This window comes from Gadus macrocephalus, chromosome 18 (assembly GCF_031168955.1).
Source record: "Gadus macrocephalus chromosome 18, ASM3116895v1".
Classification (NCBI taxonomy): Eukaryota; Metazoa; Chordata; class Actinopteri; order Gadiformes; family Gadidae; genus Gadus; species Gadus macrocephalus.
The window spans coordinates 16,182,442-16,200,678 of NC_082399.1; the positions used below are offsets into that span (position 1 = coordinate 16,182,442).

The 18,237-nt window shown below is 48.4% G+C and overlaps 2 protein-coding genes across 2 annotated transcripts in view; both read right to left on the minus strand.

The window, feature by feature from the left end:
• The window catches only part of ift140 (intraflagellar transport 140 homolog (Chlamydomonas)), a 37,425-nt gene extending 31,725 nt beyond the window's left edge, over positions 1-5,700 (minus strand). The window contains exons 1-9 of the mRNA XM_060036108.1: positions 5,562-5,700; positions 4,749-4,907; positions 4,109-4,330; positions 3,025-3,146; positions 2,544-2,689; positions 2,073-2,248; positions 1,494-1,585; positions 593-699; positions 23-165 (exon numbers count right to left, since the gene is read on the minus strand). Coding sequence (XP_059892091.1) covers positions 23-165; positions 593-699; positions 1,494-1,585; positions 2,073-2,248; positions 2,544-2,689; positions 3,025-3,146; positions 4,109-4,330; positions 4,749-4,895 — 1,155 coding nt within the window. The 5' untranslated portion in view covers positions 4,896-4,907; positions 5,562-5,700. The remainder of the gene's footprint in view (positions 1-22; positions 166-592; positions 700-1,493; positions 1,586-2,072; positions 2,249-2,543; positions 2,690-3,024; positions 3,147-4,108; positions 4,331-4,748; positions 4,908-5,561) is intronic.
• A 1,188-nt stretch (positions 5,701-6,888) lies between these two features.
• Positions 6,889-17,495, minus strand: telo2 (TEL2, telomere maintenance 2, homolog (S. cerevisiae)). The gene is made up of 21 exons (XM_060036110.1): positions 17,386-17,495; positions 16,686-17,129; positions 16,208-16,485; positions 15,995-16,063; positions 15,727-15,874; positions 14,854-14,956; positions 14,301-14,369; positions 13,904-14,045; positions 13,455-13,591; positions 13,130-13,215; positions 12,934-13,032; positions 12,421-12,509; positions 12,001-12,092; positions 11,656-11,772; positions 11,171-11,242; positions 9,495-9,665; positions 8,906-8,997; positions 8,716-8,815; positions 8,317-8,381; positions 8,117-8,232; positions 6,889-7,173 (listed from the first exon to the last, which is right to left on the minus strand). Exons 2-21 carry the CDS (start codon positions 17,120-17,122, stop codon positions 7,073-7,075), a joined length of 2,583 nt encoding a protein of 860 aa, XP_059892093.1. The 5' UTR covers positions 17,123-17,129; positions 17,386-17,495; the 3' UTR covers positions 6,889-7,072.
• Between the last annotated feature and the right edge of the window lie 742 nt (positions 17,496-18,237).

The following is an 18,237-nucleotide window of genomic DNA, read 5'->3' on the forward strand; positions in this document are numbered from 1 at the left end:
GCTGCAGGCAGGCAGACATTACCTGGAGCTGGGTGACGTTGCCCTCCGTCTCGGTCGGGGTCTGGAGTTTCCAGGAGACCCTTGATTCAGTCCTGCTGTTGCTAGGCTGCAGCATCATCCTCCACATAGCAACCCTGCCCAGACTGGTCCCTGCTGCTAGCACCTCTACACACACACACACACACACACACACACACACACACACACACACACACACACACACACACACACACACACACACACACACACACACACACACACACACACACACACACACACAATATATATAACATGCATGCTCTGTGTGTGTATGTGCTGAAAACATCATGGGTCTCTGTGCTGTGTGTGTGTGTGTATGTGGGGGGGTTCAGTGTGTGTGTGTGTGTGTGTGTGTGTATATGTGGGTTGAGTGTGTGTGTGTTCAGTGTTGACTGTGTGTGTATGAGAGTGTGTTGAATGTGTGTGGGTTGAATGTGTGCGCGTGCCTGTGTCTTTGCGCGTGTGTTTGTCTGTGTGTTTGTCTGTGTCTGTGTGTGTGTGTGTGTGTGTGTGTGTGTGTGTGTGTGTGTGTGTGTGTGTGTGTCCGTTCTACCTTTAGCGCTGCAGTAGGAGACACAGTTGATGAGCTCCCCTCTCTGGAAGCCCAGAGCCTCGTCCAGAGAGAGGACGTAGTTGTCATCCCTCTCCAGATCCCACACCCTGCATCAACACAACACTGTCAGCCTTTCTCAGAGGGCCGACGGGCTCCAGCAGGGCACAGAGCCTGGGCCGCATGTCAAACACTGTCCCCCCTAGTTCCCTGGTTCGTTTTAGAGATATTCTACCAAGAAGACTCATGAGCAAGAGTGAGTACTGCTTTCAACAGTAGCTCAGGAGGTAGAGGGGGTTGACTGGTAACCGGAAGGTTGCTAGTTCGATCACCGGCTCCTTCTAGCTCCTTCTAGTGTTGAGGTGTCCCTGAGCAAGGGACACCCTAACGGCTCCTGACACTCTGGTTGGCCCTGTGTGGTTGACTCTGTCGTCAGTGTGGGAATTTGTTAATTAATGGTTGTAAGTCGCTTTGGATAAAAGCGTCAGCAAAACCCCTAAATGTAAATGCTTTCAGAAGGGGATTTAATGTGTGTATTTATACAGTGGACAGTCCACAAGGAGGGGCTGTGATCTGAACTGTGTTTAAGCTCGTCTCCCACCAGGAGGTTTACCAGGGCTGGCCAAGATCGTGTCTGCCGTTAGCCAATGACATGATTGATCCCCTTCTCATGCAGCTTGATTGGTCTAAAAAAATGTGTGAAAGAAAGTGAAATTCCCCGTTAACACAGATTTGAGTTTTCTTTTGTTGTTTATGCAAAGTCTGATTTGTGAGAATATCATAGGACAAACCAGTAGACATAAAATTGAGTGAAGGCATATTGAACTGGGCCCATGTGTCCTTGGACATAAAGCAGAAAAAAATTCTTCCTCAGTGCTCTGAGACCATCTGTGTGTGTACCCACCTGATGACCTGTTCTCCGGTGGCGGTGAACAGCAGACCGCTCTCTGTCCAGACCACATCAGCCTTCCTCCCGCTTTGACCGCTGAGTTTCACCTGCACACACAGTACCTCTTCAGAATAACAGCGCACCAGCACCCCTCTTCAGAAAAAAAGCGCATCACAGCAACTCTTAACAAAATGAGTGTATCGCAGCACAATTTCACAATGGGGCTTGTACATCGATGCTAAGTCCCATCGCAATGACCGCATCCATTTTGGAAGCATGGGAACATTGGAATGTTAGATATTGTTGGGATAGAAATTATTATTTTGGAATGAATTAAAAATGTTGTCATTATGGGAAGACATTGTTGTTTTTTTAAATGCCACAGAAAAATGTACATCGTTTTTTGTGTATGGTTAAACATGACTATCAATCATTATAGCAACGTTTATAGGTCATAAAAGTCGAAAAGCATAATAGGTCCCCTTTAAGAAGATGCCCCTCCCCTTCCTGTCTGCTCCTCCATGACCTGTATCTGGTCCCTTTGGATACCAGCATCTGCTCAGCGACTCAGTGAACCAGTGCTAGTGGTCTGACCTTCATGAGCTCTTGGGCGCCCCCCTCTGGCCCCAGGGTGTACTGCGACAGCGTGAGGCTCTCCGTGACCACGGCCAGCGCCTCTCTCTTCTCCAGGTAGAAGAGCTTCTGGACGGGGCTGTCCAACGCCAGCAGCCCCGCCGTCCTGCCGCGCTCATCCACACTGTGCACCTTGCCTACACACACACACAGCACACAAACACACACTACCTTTAATGGACTGCATAGTATGGTATAGTACACTAAAGTTCAGTTTGCCTTGTGCTGTGTGTTTGTATTGTATTATAGTGAAATGTATTGTTGTATTGTGTGCTGGTTATGCATAGCGTGTGGTGTATGGTGTTGTCATGCTGCGTGTTGTATTGGGTGGTGCATGGTGGTGTCATGCTGTGTGTTGTATTGGGTGGTGTATGGTGGTGTCATGCTGTGTGTTGGGTCATAGTGGGTGGTGCATGGTGGTGCTAAGCCCACCGTCCACAGTGCTGACGTAGAACACCAGGCCCTCCTGCAGGCTGCTCTTTTGGCCCCTCCCCTCCTTCCCCTCCCTCCCCCAGGTGAACTGGTCCAGCGCTCTCTCATCTCCACCGACCGCTGCTCTGGCCAGCACCGCCATGTCCCTGGAACCACACACACACACACACACCTCAATGTACACTCTACCTCAACACACACACACACCTCAATGTACACTCTACCTCAACACACACACACACCTCAATGTACACTCTACCTCAACACACACACACACCTCAATGTACACTCTACCTCAACACACACACACACACACCTCAATGTACACTCTACCTCAACACACACCTCAATGTACACTCTACATCACTACACACAAACCTCAATATACACACTACCTCAACACAATCTAGGGCATGCGTTCGTGCATGTGTGCGTGCGTGTGTGTGTGTGTGCTGCGCGTGCGTGGGCGTGTTGTACATACTCTGCGGGGGGCGTGGCTCTGAAGATACAGCAGCTCAGAGCTTTGCCGTAGTCGTGCTTCACCAGGGGGGTTCCCTGTACTCGTCCTCTGGCGTCCAGCTTCCACACTGCCAACACGCCGATCTAAACACACCACATTACACTGGTTAAACAGGAGCTACAGTCCAGCTCCCTCACTGCCGATACGCCCATCTAAACACACCACATTACACTGGTTAAACAGGAGCTACAGTCCAGCTTCCACACTGCCAATACGCCGATCTAAACACACCACATTACACTGGTTAAACAGGAGCTACAGTCCAGCTTCCACACTGCCCACACACCCATCTAAACACACCACATTTCACTGGTTAAACTGGAGCTACAGTCCAGCTTCGGGACAGGAACGAAACAAGAGCTTAAAACACTGGGACATCTCTGTCTGAGGGAATTCTTCTTCCATGTTGTGACGCTTTTCGTAAACACATTTTTGGTAGAACTAGGTATTGGGGCAGCAATTGGGGCAGCAATATAGGAAGGAATGGGGTTTGTTCATTGAGGATGTAGTGGTTGTCTTACTGGTGGGCTTAAGCGGAGTGATTAGCGTCCAGTGAGTGTTCAAGCACCTGAGCTGGTGAACGCTAGCATAACAATCAATGGAAGGTGCTTCTAGTGAGTGGTGAAGGCTAGCATCACAATCAATGGAAGGTGCTTCTAGTGAGTGGTGAACGCTAGCATCACAATCAATGGAAGGTGCTTCTAGTGAGTGGTGAACGCTAGCATCACAATCAATCGAAGGTGCTTCTAGTGAGTGGTGAACGCTAGCATAACAATCAATGGAAGGTGCTTCTAGTGGGTGGTGAACGCTAGCATCACAATCAATGCAAGGTTCTTCTAGTTTGGACTTTTAGTTTATTTTGCTAAATGTTTGTAGACAGAGCCATCGAACGCGCCGTGCCCGGTGTCCCCAGATCTCAAAGCGAGCGCAAGCGTCAACCCACCATTTTCCCTCATAAATTACATGGTTCTTTGTCCATTTCTTGCTTCCCATCTCAGAGAAAGGTTCTGTGCTGACCGTGTGTGGGCTCCACGGTGGCTCTCACCTGGTCCCCGGTGACGAGGCGGCTCCCGGAGCAGCTCCACTCCAGCAGGGTGATGGGGGCGGCGTGTGTGGGGGGCAGGGGGTTCTGCTCCCCAGAGGGGTGCGAGAGGAGCAGGACCTCGCCGCTCTCCCAGCCCAGCACCAGCAGCGGCTTCATGGGGTGCCAGCGCAGCACCGTGGCCTGGTCTGGACGCTCCAGGTGGCAGCTCTCCACAAACTCCCCCTGCAGAACAACCACCGGTCAACTTCCTAGATATACATATACAACCTACACAGGTACTGACAACATACCGTGTACGAATGTATGTGTTCAGCTAGTATAGAGAGAGACACTTTCAATAAGTGTATTGTAGTTGTTTTGGATTATTTTTTGTTAGCACCTGTGGGGGCCAGTGAATATTCAAAATACTTGCCACTATACAATCCAACCAACTACCAAGCATTTGAGGTGACCATTACAAAAACTACTGGAGTAAGTTACACATCCTCAAAGTCTGTAACACCCTGTAGTAGAATGTTACACATTATCTGAGTATGTTACACATAATCAGAGTATATTATACATCATCCCAGTATGTTACAAATTATTGACACAAATGGTGGCAGTATGTTACACAGGTCCTCTCTGACTGCTCGTTCACCTGCTGCAGGTACAGGTCCACGTTGCCTCCGGACGTTGAGCTGCTGGAGGCAACGGCCAGGATGGGGTGCCTGGGGTGCCATGCCAACTGGGAGGGCACCCCGCTGCTGGGAGGGGCTTCGATGCGGTGGTCGAAGTACACCGCCATGGGTGGGCCACTCTGCAAAACGGAGCAGTGTTTAACCTAACCTCAATCTAGCGGTTCGTAAGACTGCAAACAAGTTAGTACTACACTATAACTAGCAGCTGGTTCCCTCCCATTATATAATTCCATTAGTATTAGTATTATATACTACTTTCTAATAGTATATAGTGCTAAATAGCATACAGTACTAACGTTAAGTCACCGTAACATTCGAACTGTATTAGGTTAAAGTCATCCCAGCACACACATTGGCACACCTTTGAAGCTCATGAATGGAATGAATTCTAATCGTCTTACTGATACAATCCTTACACATCACCTTGTGAAGCTGAGGTACAGAGTTAAATTACTATAATACTATAATAATTAGGATTATTCTTTAACTAGCAGACACACAAGTTAGCATTCACGGTATGCACTGTTTGAATAGGTTTCGCGTTTTAAAAGACACAATGCAAGATACACTGTGGCTCAACCTCTCACGTGTGTCTCGAGTATACACATACATAATAACAAGTTATGTTATGTTAACGTGACACTTATCCACTGATGTGGTTAGCATGACAGCTACCTAAGGTTAGCATCCGAGGCTAACCCTTATTGGAGTGCACATAATAATTATAATAACATAAACCACTTCATACGACAGGGAGATCATCACACTGCTACCTGCGGACAGTCCTCGCCTTTCTGTCGAGGTCAGATAGCTTTAATCCACTAAAACCCGGAGCAAGGCATCACTTTATGATGGGTGTTTAGCACCGTAGGTGCGCGAAGAAGCGTCGCTCTGCCGTTACCCTGACAACTACTTCTGACGCTGCAAGGGGCGGGGTCCGTCTTCCGTTACCCTGACAACCAATTCTGACGCTGAAGGGGCGGGGCTACAGTCATTGATAAAAGTCTGATCGTTTATCAACTTATCAGAATCAGAGTAACTTTTATTAAACCTTAAGTACACAAGATTAAAATTCTTAGGCTTGGTTCCTCAACACTCACATAGCGGTAACAATACAAGATAAAGTAAATAAAGACGTAAAAATAAAAATAGGAGAAAAAATTACCAGCATCATTAGAATAATAAATAATAACAAAAACAAATAAATTAAGTAATATAAGTAGAGAAACAGTGTAATAGTTAATGTTGACACGTGTGTGATGAAAGAATGAACTAGGTGGAACTTTGATATGAACTCAAGACACTGGGTTACCTTGCCGTTTAAACTATACTCAGGCACACTCATCCGTCTTTGGTTCTCTCCATGGACCGATCAACAGGTGGAGAGCACAGACCATCAGCAGTTTAATCAGCCTTACCGTAACCATTATCGCCAATGGATCAGAACAACAAGCCTATCTACTGAAGAGGATTAGGGTCAAATGTGAGTTTAAATACTGAGATTACGATTTCTGAATTAAAAAACCTGAATTCTGGCTTTGAACTCAGAACTCAAAAATGCATCACATGTGGCCCTAATCCTTCTCCTTAAATATGCTAAGTGTTAAGGCTGGATAGTTTGTGTTGGACTGTACTTCTTGTGTCTGGGTGAGTGCTGCCCAGGACATCCTTCATAAACACGATGCAGTGCAGGGAGGGAGATGTTTCTTCACTCACAGGAAGTGGTCAAAGAGGACATCCTTTGCTCTAGCACAATAAGAGTATCCTGTGATTCAGTCTTAATAATTTCAGCCCGACCAAAAGGTGGTCCTCTTAGGATGCGAGGGTTTGTGTTATCCGACGCTTTAACCCAAGGCAGGGTCTTTTCTCGTGTGTTCGGCGGTCGAGCAATCGTACATTCTTGAGAGTGCCTTTTCTATGGCAATTTGGTCATGACCAAATAATCTTATAGCCATAGTCAGGGAGGGTCACAACATACAACTCACTGTCATGGCAACCGCACGCTGGCACGACAACCGCCCGTGGGCACGGAAGCAACACACATCCACCAGGTGTCCATTCTCAACAGCCACGGGTTGTGTATCAAAGCTAAAAGCTCAGTATTATGAAATGTTTTTTATTGTAAAAAAAATAAAGATATATCCATGGGGCATAGAGCTCTTCCTAAAATAGGATCACAGTTCTCTCCACCTTACAACGGGTCGTACTTCAAATCATTTCAGCGAACCAATCCCTCCTGGAGGGCTGGTGGGGGTCAGAGATCCTCCAGACCAAGCCGTGAGCTTCATGGAGCCTCCAGCTGTCTCTTCAGACTCTTCTCCAGGAGAACCAGGCTCTGAACGGCCAGACTCCTGCAGTCGGCATCGGAATCGGCTTCAGCCACGTCTAGAGAGAGACAGGAGTATTTAGACATAGTTCCCCCGGTCAGGCTAGCAGAGACTCAACAGGACATTACGTAAAATCGTTCCAAAATCACTCAAAACAATGATTGATTAGGATGCTTTAAAAAGTATTATGTATACTATAATATCAACTAATAATAACTATTGTTTTTAAAGTTATAAGTTAGCATACTACCTAGAGCCAGATGCCAAACCCCTACCTGCTCCTTAATAACATGTATCTGAATTCACTAACTCTGGAGAGAAGTATGCGCTATGAGTTAATATTAAAATAGTTATTCTGGTAATTTCCTGACTGAATCCTCTTTTTTCCTTCAATTTAAAACAGAGGATGTGATCCCTGGAGTGTTCAAAGCAAAAAATAAATATGAATCTAACGGAAGATGAGCTAATCCTGTCGCTGCTGGTCTGCACAGGACGTCCTGGAACACTCCTCATTTCCCAGAAGTCTTCACAGCTGGGCGCGCGTGTGTGAGTGTGTGTGGGTCCATGTGCGTGCAAAGTGGGGAGGTCACTTTCTGATGTCTAGCAGCTGCTGTCTGAGGTGACTTAGCAGCTACCTACTAGCCTACATGCCTTAAGTGCTAGAGCATCACACACGGCACACATAGCCGTTCAAAAGCTAACTTAGCCTATAACTGCATAATGAACAGCCTTGCTTTTACTGGCTAGCGTGAGTGGGTGTTTGATGACCTGTGCGTTTGGAGCCCTGTTATCTTGGCAGCAGTGTTGACTATGCATGAGTTTGACCCAAAATGAGACAGAGTATGTTAAAAACAGGTGGAGGAAACAGGTTGGGCAGTAGAGCAGGAAGGGTTGGATAATAGAGCAGAGCAGAGAAGAATAAAGTACAATAAACATCTAACATAGCATTTACCTACCAGCCAGGCTCTGATACAAACACGGCGGTATAAGCTAATGTTTACCTGCTAGCCAGGCGCGGGTCTCAAACAGCGTCTCGCTGAGCTCCGTCAGGAGGCTCTCACTGGGCATGCTCAGAAAGACGGAGCAGACAGCGAAGAGGACACCACGCCTCACCATCCTATCACAGAGGGATCAGGTCAAAGGTCGGTTAGAGAGGGGTGGAGAAGCCTGGACACCCCCCATCACGTCTACACCTACTTACTGGTCGGCGTGGTAACGCAGTGCCCAAACGAAGTCCAGGAGTGCTCGGCCCATCTGGGGGGCCACCTACAGGAGCCAATCACAACAGAATAGAGAAGAGCACAACTGAATACAAGCACTGTTTCCTTGCTGTAAATAGATGAATACATATATATTTTTTATATTTTACATGGCAGGATATATAATGTTTGTGTAAAATAGGTTGAATTTATAGATGAAAAACTGATAAGACATGATCAAAGAGCACAAAAAACATGAACATTTTATAGATTGAATACCTAAACTGTTTATGTTCGAAAATGTTCGTTTCAGTCCTCTGTGTTCTGTATGTGAGTTCAGCGCCCCCCAGTGGGCAGCCATGCTAATAACTTATTTATAATTTTTTAATTTGGCTGCTCACCGGAGCGTTGACCGCCAGGTGCACCAGGAGTCCCAGGGTGTGGATGAGCCGTCCAAGAACCAGGTGGTCGCTGCCCAAAAGGTCGAAGGTCACCTGGGGCCTATGGGAGATGAAGGTGACGTTCAGGGGGGACTGCAGTGTGCAGGTGTGTGTCCAGGCAGTTTTGTGACACCCTGGGGAGAGCTCCTACCTGTCGTGGTTCTGCAGCAGGGGGAAGAAGAAGTGTCCGGCCACAGGGGCGTAGCGGTTAGCTGTCCCCTTAGCCGGAGGGCGTGTGACCCCCTGTTAGAGAGAGAGAGAGAGAGAGTCAGGGGGAGCACAACTCACCAAACCACACAACCTATGACAGCAAGACCAGTGTTGCCAGATTGGGCCAGATTCTGCCCGATTTGGCGGGGAATCTGGCACAATCTGGCAACACTGAGCCAGACACACACCTGATTCCTCCAGAACAGACCCCATTGGACACCAAGCAACACACCACACACCCCTTCTAAATAAATATCTTTATATAATACATATATATTATATACACATATATACATATAAATATACATACATATGTAACTGTAGCCACTTTGAAATCTATTCTAGTACTATACTCATAAATACCGGTTGGATAATAATGGTATTAGTAGTAGTCGATACTACTGTGCATTGATTCTTGTCAGCCCCCCCCCCAGCTTGTTTGTAATACAGAAGTGGTCGCCCTAGGAACACATCTGTGTAGGTCTAGTCTGGTCTGGTCAGGTCTAGTAGCCGATAGAGGAGTGGATAACCTTGCTGATGCGTCGGGTCTTGCCCTGGATCCGTCTCTCCACCACCTGTCTCCAGTGGACCGGGTCGTCTCCAGGATATGACGTGACTTCCGCCACCAGCGCCGCCCTCTCGTTCAGAGCCTCCCCTGCTCTGATTGGTTGAGAGAGCTCCTGGGCAGACATGGCCAGCACCTGATAATGTACAGAAAGATTATATTATTTAAATTCTTCATTTACTATTGAGCCATCCAGCTGAACAAAGCTTATTCCGGACAGCCAAAGCAACTTCAAGTAATTTGTAGTGGTGGTGAAAAAAAATTGTATTGCCGTATTTAATAAAAAAATAAAATAATGGATTTGCATTAATGTGCTTGGAGCTCAGCATTCATGTGAAATGACTCCTATTCACAGAATAATTACTAAGGTCCTGTGTCCTGAATTTCTTCAAGGACAAAGTGTTTGCACTACCCTCCTAAGTTTTTGCACTTCAGTTAATGTGTAGAAGATGATGTTCACAGAATTAAATGTGACATTTGAAGTGGGTTGAGCAGTCTTATTTTCCTCATTTTTTGTAATGCCTTTGAATGATATGGGGGACATCTCATCTCATCTCATTTTCTTCCGCTTATCCGGGGTCGGGTCGCGGGGGGAGCAGCTCAAGCAGGGGGCCCCAGACTTCCCTTTCCCGGGCCACATTGACCAACTCTGACGGGGGGATCCCGAGGCGTTCCCAGGCCAGTGTTGAGATATAATCTCTCCACCTAGTCCTGGGTCTTCCCCGAGGTCTCCTCCCCACTGGACGTGCCTGAAACACCTCCCAAGGAAGGCGCCCAGTGGGCATCCTTACCAGATGCCCGAACCACCTCAGCTGACTCCTTTCTAAGTAAAGGAGCAGCGGCTCTAATCCGAGTTCCTCACGGATGGCTGAGCTTCTCACCCTATCCCTAAGGGAGACGCCAACCACCCTTCTGAGAAAACTCATCTCGGCCGCTTGTACCCGCGATCTCGTCCTTTCGGTCATCACCCAGCCCTCATGACCATAGGTGAGGATAGGAACGAAGATCGACCGGTAGATCGAGAGCTTTGCCTTGCGGCTCAGCTCTCTTTTTGTCACAACGGTGCGGTAAAGCGAACGCAATACCGCCCCCGCTGCTCCGATTCTCCGGCCAATCTCACGTTCCATAGTACCCTCACTCGCGAACAAGACCCCGAGGTACTTGAACTCCTTAACTTGGGCTAAGGACATGGGGGACATGAATCACAATATATTGCAGAATCGAATTGCAATACCTGATGTGTCGCTTTATGTCAAGAATTGCAATAATGTTGAGTCGTGGCCCAAATATCGCAATACTATCAAATCATCAAATTTTTTCCAATTCCCACCCCTTGTGATTTCAGACGTCATTAAGGAGCATGTAATGGCCAAGGCAACTAGCTCTAGGATGCCTGCAAGTAGACTTCAGAAGTTGGGGTTTGAACCCAGATCCTTATGTTTAGTAATCAGTAGACTATACTAGTCAAACGGGACCAACCAGATATTCAAGATTACATTTCTAATGATTATCAGGCTGGTCTATTTCTTCAGGTGGACGTGGCCTCGTGTTGACTACCCAACTCCAGTTTATGGTCTGGATGAACCGTTTGCCCACCAGCCTCTGAGGGCTCTAGCAGCAGAGAGAGGGCTTTGGTCGTACCTCCAGCATGTCCAGGCGCTGGCGGAGGCTGTAGTTGAGAGAGTAGAACTCGGAGGTCAGATACTTCGCCACCTGTCCAGGAGATGACCAACAAGACCGGTTAGTTTAATCAAACCGAGTGACCAAAACACAGCAGAGTATCTAGAGAACACACACAGCCCCCGTAGGCATGAGGGGTAGTCGAGTGGCTGGTAGGGGCTAGCACAACGGGATCCAGTCGCTGGGCGGTAGTTGTGTTTCACAGAGCTTCACTCCTGGACGGTGAACGCTGCTGTCCACTCACCCCTTTCACTCCTGAGGACACCATTATAGCATACATGCAGGGATGGTTTTCGATGTACAATGTACATGTGGAGCCCATGTTAACCGTGAGCTGAGGGTCGCTGATAGGGCGCAGCAGCAGTTCCAGGGGTTCCATAGTGTTAGATGGTGTCATGGGTTAGCTGGTGGCTGGTTAGCGTGAGACAGTGTAGGCGAGCCCTTACAGGGGCGGGGTCGGTCACAGCGAGGGCCACCATGGTGGTGTGTCTGAGGGAGAGGAACCCGGGCGTGCTGAACCGGTCCTCCAGGTGGAGCAGGACCCGGACCATCTGGACGCTGACCTGGACACACACACGCAAACACACACACACACAGGGGTGTTGAAGATAAATAAAGTAATAGAGTGTGTGTGTGTGTGTGTGTGTGTGTGTGTGTGTGTGTGTGTGTGTGTGTGTGTGTGTGTGTGTGTGTGTGTGTGTGTGTGTGTGTGTGTGTGTGTGTGTGAGTGCGGCTGATATTTCGCCCCGTCGTAGACCCAGGGACTTCTACTGGTTCTACTGGGTTCTGACCTCTCTGGTGGTGGAGACGTTCTTCCTCACCAGACCTTCGGCGGCCCTCAGACTGAGCTCCACGTGCCCCGCGTCGGAGGAGGTCTGCAGGGCTGGGGGGGGGGGGGGGGGGGGGTGAGCAAGACAGCATTGCTTCACCACCATGAACAGACAGCAGGAGCCACTACTGCCTGGCTGGTACGGCAGGCCTAGGGGTCCTAGCCACTATTACCCATTCATCGGTACACTGATCTATACAAAGTAGACCGTATCAACATTGGACTGTACCAACTGGTAAGTCGGTACAGTACCAACTACAAGTCCAATGGATTGGCTGGCCATCCACTGGACAAGCAAAGTCACACCTGGAGGTAAAATATGGATCGGCTACATATTGGAAGTACTGAAAATATTTTATAAGATGTGTTAAAATCCCGATACCGTCCATGCAGTCGCTCAGGTAGCGAGGGGGTGTGGCTTTGCTCAGCTCCTGGTCGCAGGACATGTCGTAGGGAGTGAGGTCATCGTCACTGGACACAGACAAGAAATCTCATTGTCCATCAGGAGAACACTTCATGGTGACTGTCAGGTTAAGTATGTATAGTAGAGCTACCTGTACAAGATATTTTTATGTTCATGTTCCATTAAAATCATCCACTCTAGATCAGATCAATCAGTTTCTATAGTATCAATGCTCGAATCTTTGACAGTAGCCATTGTACACACTACCAAAACAGTCTGCCCGGTATCGTCATCTACAGGTATATCACAGTATATCTTGTGGGGCTTGCCGATTGCTCAGATTGAGTGTTTCTCTGAGTCTTGCTGCCCGTGCCACACTGCCGTGTCACCATCTCACGGCAAAACTGGAAGTGAGCTCGCACGATGGAGGCTGGCTTGGCGAGGCCAATAGTTACCTGTACAGGTGAGCATGAGGTGAGCAGCTGAAGTTACCTGTCCAGGTCAGAGTCTGGCTCTGCTGGTGTCTCCTCCAGCTCAGGGAGCATCGGGGACTCCCTGGGGACTGGAGTCACATCTGTACAGGGGTTTATTCTACATTTTGGGGGAAAGTCAAATCATAATATCAAAACGAGAATCCGATCAGATTGAATTACTGGCATTCTAGATATGTGAAGGAATGTTTGCTGACCCGTCCTCAGGGTCGGGATCCGACTCCTCGTCCTCCTGGGGAGTCATCAGCGACCGGAGCTCCTCCGTCTCCTCATCTCGCTCAAACTAACACAACACCACCATCATCATCATCATCATCATTAACATCATCATCATCATCATCTTCCACCAACACAGGACATCCCCCTCGAACCCTGCTAACATACACAAAACCTTCTACATAATCGAAAAACTACATCATCCTCCATCTAGTAACACCTAAATCACCATGGTCTTCATCACACTGATCTTGTGCGCATACACATCATCATAACCCAAGCACCTAGCTAGCAGTTTGCGGTCACCTCAAAGGCTAGCTTGGTGCCATTAAGGTCCATACAGGAGCTGAGACACTCGCCCACCACCATGCCCAGCCTCCGCAGCCGCACCACACCACTGTCCAGGTGAGACTGCATGCCTCCCAGCATGCACTGCAGCAGCTCTGAGAGACAGAGAGAGAGGGAAAGAGTGAGTGAGTGAGTGAGTGAGTGAGTGAGTGAGTGAGTGAGTGAGTGAGTGAGTGAGTGAGTGAGTGAGTGAGTGAGTGAGTGAGTGAGTGAGTGACTGAGTGACTGAGTAAGTGAGTGAGGGGGTGAGTGAGTCTGTCAGTCAGTCATTGAGTCAGTGACTGAGTGAGTCAGTGAGGGAGTGAGTCAGTCAGTGAGGGAGTGAGTCAGTCAGTGAGGGAGTGAGTCAGTCAGTCAGTCAGTCAGTGAGGGAGTGAGTCAGTGAGTGTGTGTGTGTGTGTGTGTACCAGAGCGTAGCAGTGTTATCTCCTCTCCTCTCAGCAGCGAGGCGGACAGCAGCAGGACTCTGCTGACGTAGAGCTGCTGTTCTACTGGAGTGTTTCTCACTGAGCTGGGGCTGGACCACGTCTCACACACACTTCTTAATACCTACACAAACATTTTACAAAGATATGCTATATATCATACTATTCAAACTATGTACACACAGACGTTACTGCCTGAATGTAAATACATTCTGTATATAACAAACACCAACACCTCAACGCTTCCACGGATTGACAGGTCTGGGGACACTTGAGATCCACAGTGGAGTCACAAACACACACCTGCCCTGGGGGGCTCCCCTCTGGGAGGGGGGCATGTCTTTGTGCAGTCGAAATTCAGCAGTTCAAAGTTTCTCACTTGTATGAGCAGAGGTCTTCTCTCTCTGTCGGCTGCTAGGTACCCCAGGATGGTCCTCAATACGGCCGTCTGTAGGGAACCACCACCATCAGTACAGCACCACCCATCAGTCTATTCCAACACCACCCATCAGTCTAACACCACCCATCAGTCCAGTCAAAGAACACCTTCTGTTTTTATGCATGACCTAAAAGGCACCAGGTTTGAGAGACATACACAGAGAAAGAGACAGAACTACAGACAGAGAGAGACCGACAGACAGAGAGAGACCGACAGACACAGAGAGACAGACAGACACAGAGAGAGACAGAGACAGACAGAGGGAGAGAGAGAGAGCGACAGACACAGAGAGACAGACAGACACAGAGAGAGACAGAGACAGACAGAGGGAGAGAGAGAGAGCGACAGACACAGAGAGACAGACAGACACAGAGAGAGACAGAGACAGACAGAGGGAGAGAGAGAGTGCGACAGACACAGAGAGACAGACAGACACAGAGAGAGAGAGCGACAGACAGAGGGAGAGAGACAGGGTTCTGTAATGGCGTCTCACCTGGTGGTGATACTGCAGCAGCAGCATCTTGTGAGTCAGGAGGAACTGGGCCTTCTTGTTCTTCAGCACCAGGTTCCCCAGAACCCTGGACAGAGCTGCAGGTCTGGGAGGCAGAGGAGCACACGGCACACGCTTAGGCTCACTCTCACAGGAAATCTAGTGGTAAGTTGAGCTTTGGTAGGATGGAGTAGGAGGAGATAAAGATCCCATGTCATGCTGTTTTAGGGTTAATAATTGCATTTGGGAGTACTGCTAGAATAGGGTTGCATGTCTGTATGTTAGAAATACCCCTTATTACTCTCACAGTGTTCATTTCTGCTAAAACAATTTAAACGTTGTGATTTGGGTCATGACGCTGAAACGGGCCCCCCTCCTGAGTAGCCCAGTCTGCTGTGATTGGTCAGCAGGATTTGAAGAGTTCACAAAAAGTCACAATGTCTTCTTCTGCCCAGTACATCTAGCAACAGCGGCAACATACCTGTGTAAAGATATTCTGCCCATCAGTGACCAGTATAGGCCTGTCATGGTTGGTGTATTGTGTATTGTACTTTTGTATATTATTGTGTATTATCTTTTGCATTGTCTTATCTCCCCTCATCTCCTTTTCGTCCGCTTATCCGGGGTCGGGTTGCGGGGGGAATAGCTCAAGCAGGGGGCCCCAGACTTCCCTTTCCCGGGCCACATTGACCAGCTCTGACGGGGGGATCCCGAGGCGTTCCCAGGCCAGTGTTGAGATATAATCTCTCCACCTAGTCCTGGGTCTTCCCCTTTTGCATTGTATTGCATTGAATTGTGGAATGTTTTGTATATAGTCTTGTATTGTGTGTTACATTGTTTATTCTATAGCCACAGGTTGCAAGTTTGACTCCCTACCTGCCAATGGCCAGCACCATCCCAGTGACCACGGGCTCGAGCCAGCGTTCCGGAACATTCTCCATCAGCTTCCAGCTCACACGCTGCCACACGACGTCTGAGCGCGTGCAGAGGGAAAGGCGTGGCGCAAGCAGCCCGAACACCAGCGCTGGGGGCAGAGAGGACCCACACACAGGAAGCTCACCTCAACACCACCTCCGTCTCAGAGATCCCCACTCAAACACAAAGGCCTCCGACCACCATCCACTTTCTGCAGTGGACTACTCACCACTGTTTCCATGGATACACACTTTACCCAGCACCTGGGCCACGAACACCAGGGAGCAGTCGCAGCCGTCTGGTGGAACAAGATACAGGTTTTAAACACACACACACACACACACACACACACACACACACACACACACACACACACACACACACACACACACACACACACACACACACACACACACACACACACACACACACACACACACACTTCTCAGCGCTTGGCAGGTGTTCTCGAGGGCGTGGAGCAGGGCGGTGGCCAGCAGGGCGCAGTATCTCTCCGGGAGGAACAGCTCCCGGTTGTGGGGGTGGAGCCGGTTGGCCGTGAGGTCGGGCAGCCCCGCCAGACGCCCCAGCAGGGCCTCTCTAAGCTGGGGAGAGTCGCGCGGACCCTGGCCCTGACAGTAGGACCAAAGTAACCGGTCCAGACCCCCGCTCCTAAGGAACTCCTCCAAGATGTCGACCAGGTGGTCCCTCCCGGCGCTAGGGCTGATGGGTACATTTTGAATCATCTGTTTTATTGGCAATTTCTTCATAATTTAGTCTTATTTTTATTTGCTCTTTCAATTACATTGCATTGTCTTGGAAAGCACTATGTAAAAATATAATCGATTTGAATAAATAATAAAGTATTAAAAAGCACAAACACAAAACTAATATTAAAACCACCGCCGATCACCAAGACCCACCTCAGCGTCCCCAAACCGTCCATCAGGACCAGCAGAGCCTGTTCGGGGGGACCATGGAAGAACAAGCCATCCCACAGGTCCCTGCGCTGGGCGACCGTCAGCTGCTGCACCCAGTCGGCGTTTATCCTGCTGATCAGGACTTGGAGAGTGCGGGTATAGTAGGAGCTCTTAAATTCCGCGCTGGCGGCGCCGCACGGCACATCGGCCGTGAGGTCGTTGAGGGTCTGGAGGGTAGAGATTAGCTCTCTGGTGTCCGAGGAGGAGTTGAGGGTCTGGAGGGTGGCAATCAGCTCTCTGGTGTCCGAGGAGGAGGTGAGGGTCTGGAGGGTAGAGATCAGCTCTCTGGGCTCCGAGGAGGAGGAGGTGAGGGTGAGGACGCAACGACCCAGAGACGCAGGGATCTCCTCTTCTCTTGTCATTGACTGCATGTCGTCCATCTAGATTCTAGTGCCCGAATAAGACAATATACCACGAAACCATTACCAATAATAAATATTTACTATAGAGAGGATGTCAGGTAAGTCAACCTTAACCAGGTTTCTGGTTGACGAACATGACATCCCTACTAAGTTATAGTGAAGAGGTATTTTGTAGTCCTCATATTGAAACCAACATGTGTAGTGTGCAGTTAATAGCAGAATTAAGGATAGATTATTAATATCCATGAAAAACGACATGTTTTAGCGATTATATCGCTTACCTCTGCTGCATGTTCTATTCGGTGTACCTTCAAAATATGTCCGACAACGACTGACAGTAAACGACCAAAGGTTCCGGGTAACATGGTCCGCCACGGTTCTAGTGAAATCGTCCGTACGATACGTTATGTTATGCGCGTTTAAACTATATTATATTCTGATGTGTATTATTATTCGCGTCAATCACTTCCTTGTCTGACAACGAAAGCTGATTCTGTTTAAACGTTGTTGTCGACCCCTTTGTTGTTCTTCCTAATAATGTGTACTTACTTTGCGTTACCTTTCGATCACCAACAAGGTTGTGGTTGGGTGTTCCCAGAGCTCGATTCAATAAAGGCTCTGGGTGTTCCCTAATAGTAATTAACCCCTATTGCAGGCGGCCCACGGTAATCTCTATTTTATGATCTTGCATTAATTCTTGCAATAATTGTCTGTATTGTTAAAAAGTAAACCGATCTTGGATTGCAACTGTTTTTGTTTCATTATTAGTATTTATCTAGTCGGATCCACTTGTTGAAGCATGTCTCTGGGTGAGGGGCAGGGAAGGTTGCATTTTCTATTTAACAAGGCCAAAGTGCACAACCTTGCTTCGAACAGTTCCTGACTGAGTTACTAAGCCATGATAGGAGCTGGTAGAAGGCTCTTAATGCCAACGAGAGGTGCTTCAATGCTTCCTGTCTTGTCTCCTTTAGCAAAGGGTACACTGGGACATCCTCTAAGTAGCAGAAGGAGAGACCTCTCGGAAAAGTGGTTAGGAAAATACATAGGGAGCAATGATTTGGACTATTCTACTGGAGCCTAGGTTTTGAGACTGAAGGGACACAGTTACAGTGCATATATATTCTACAAACAAC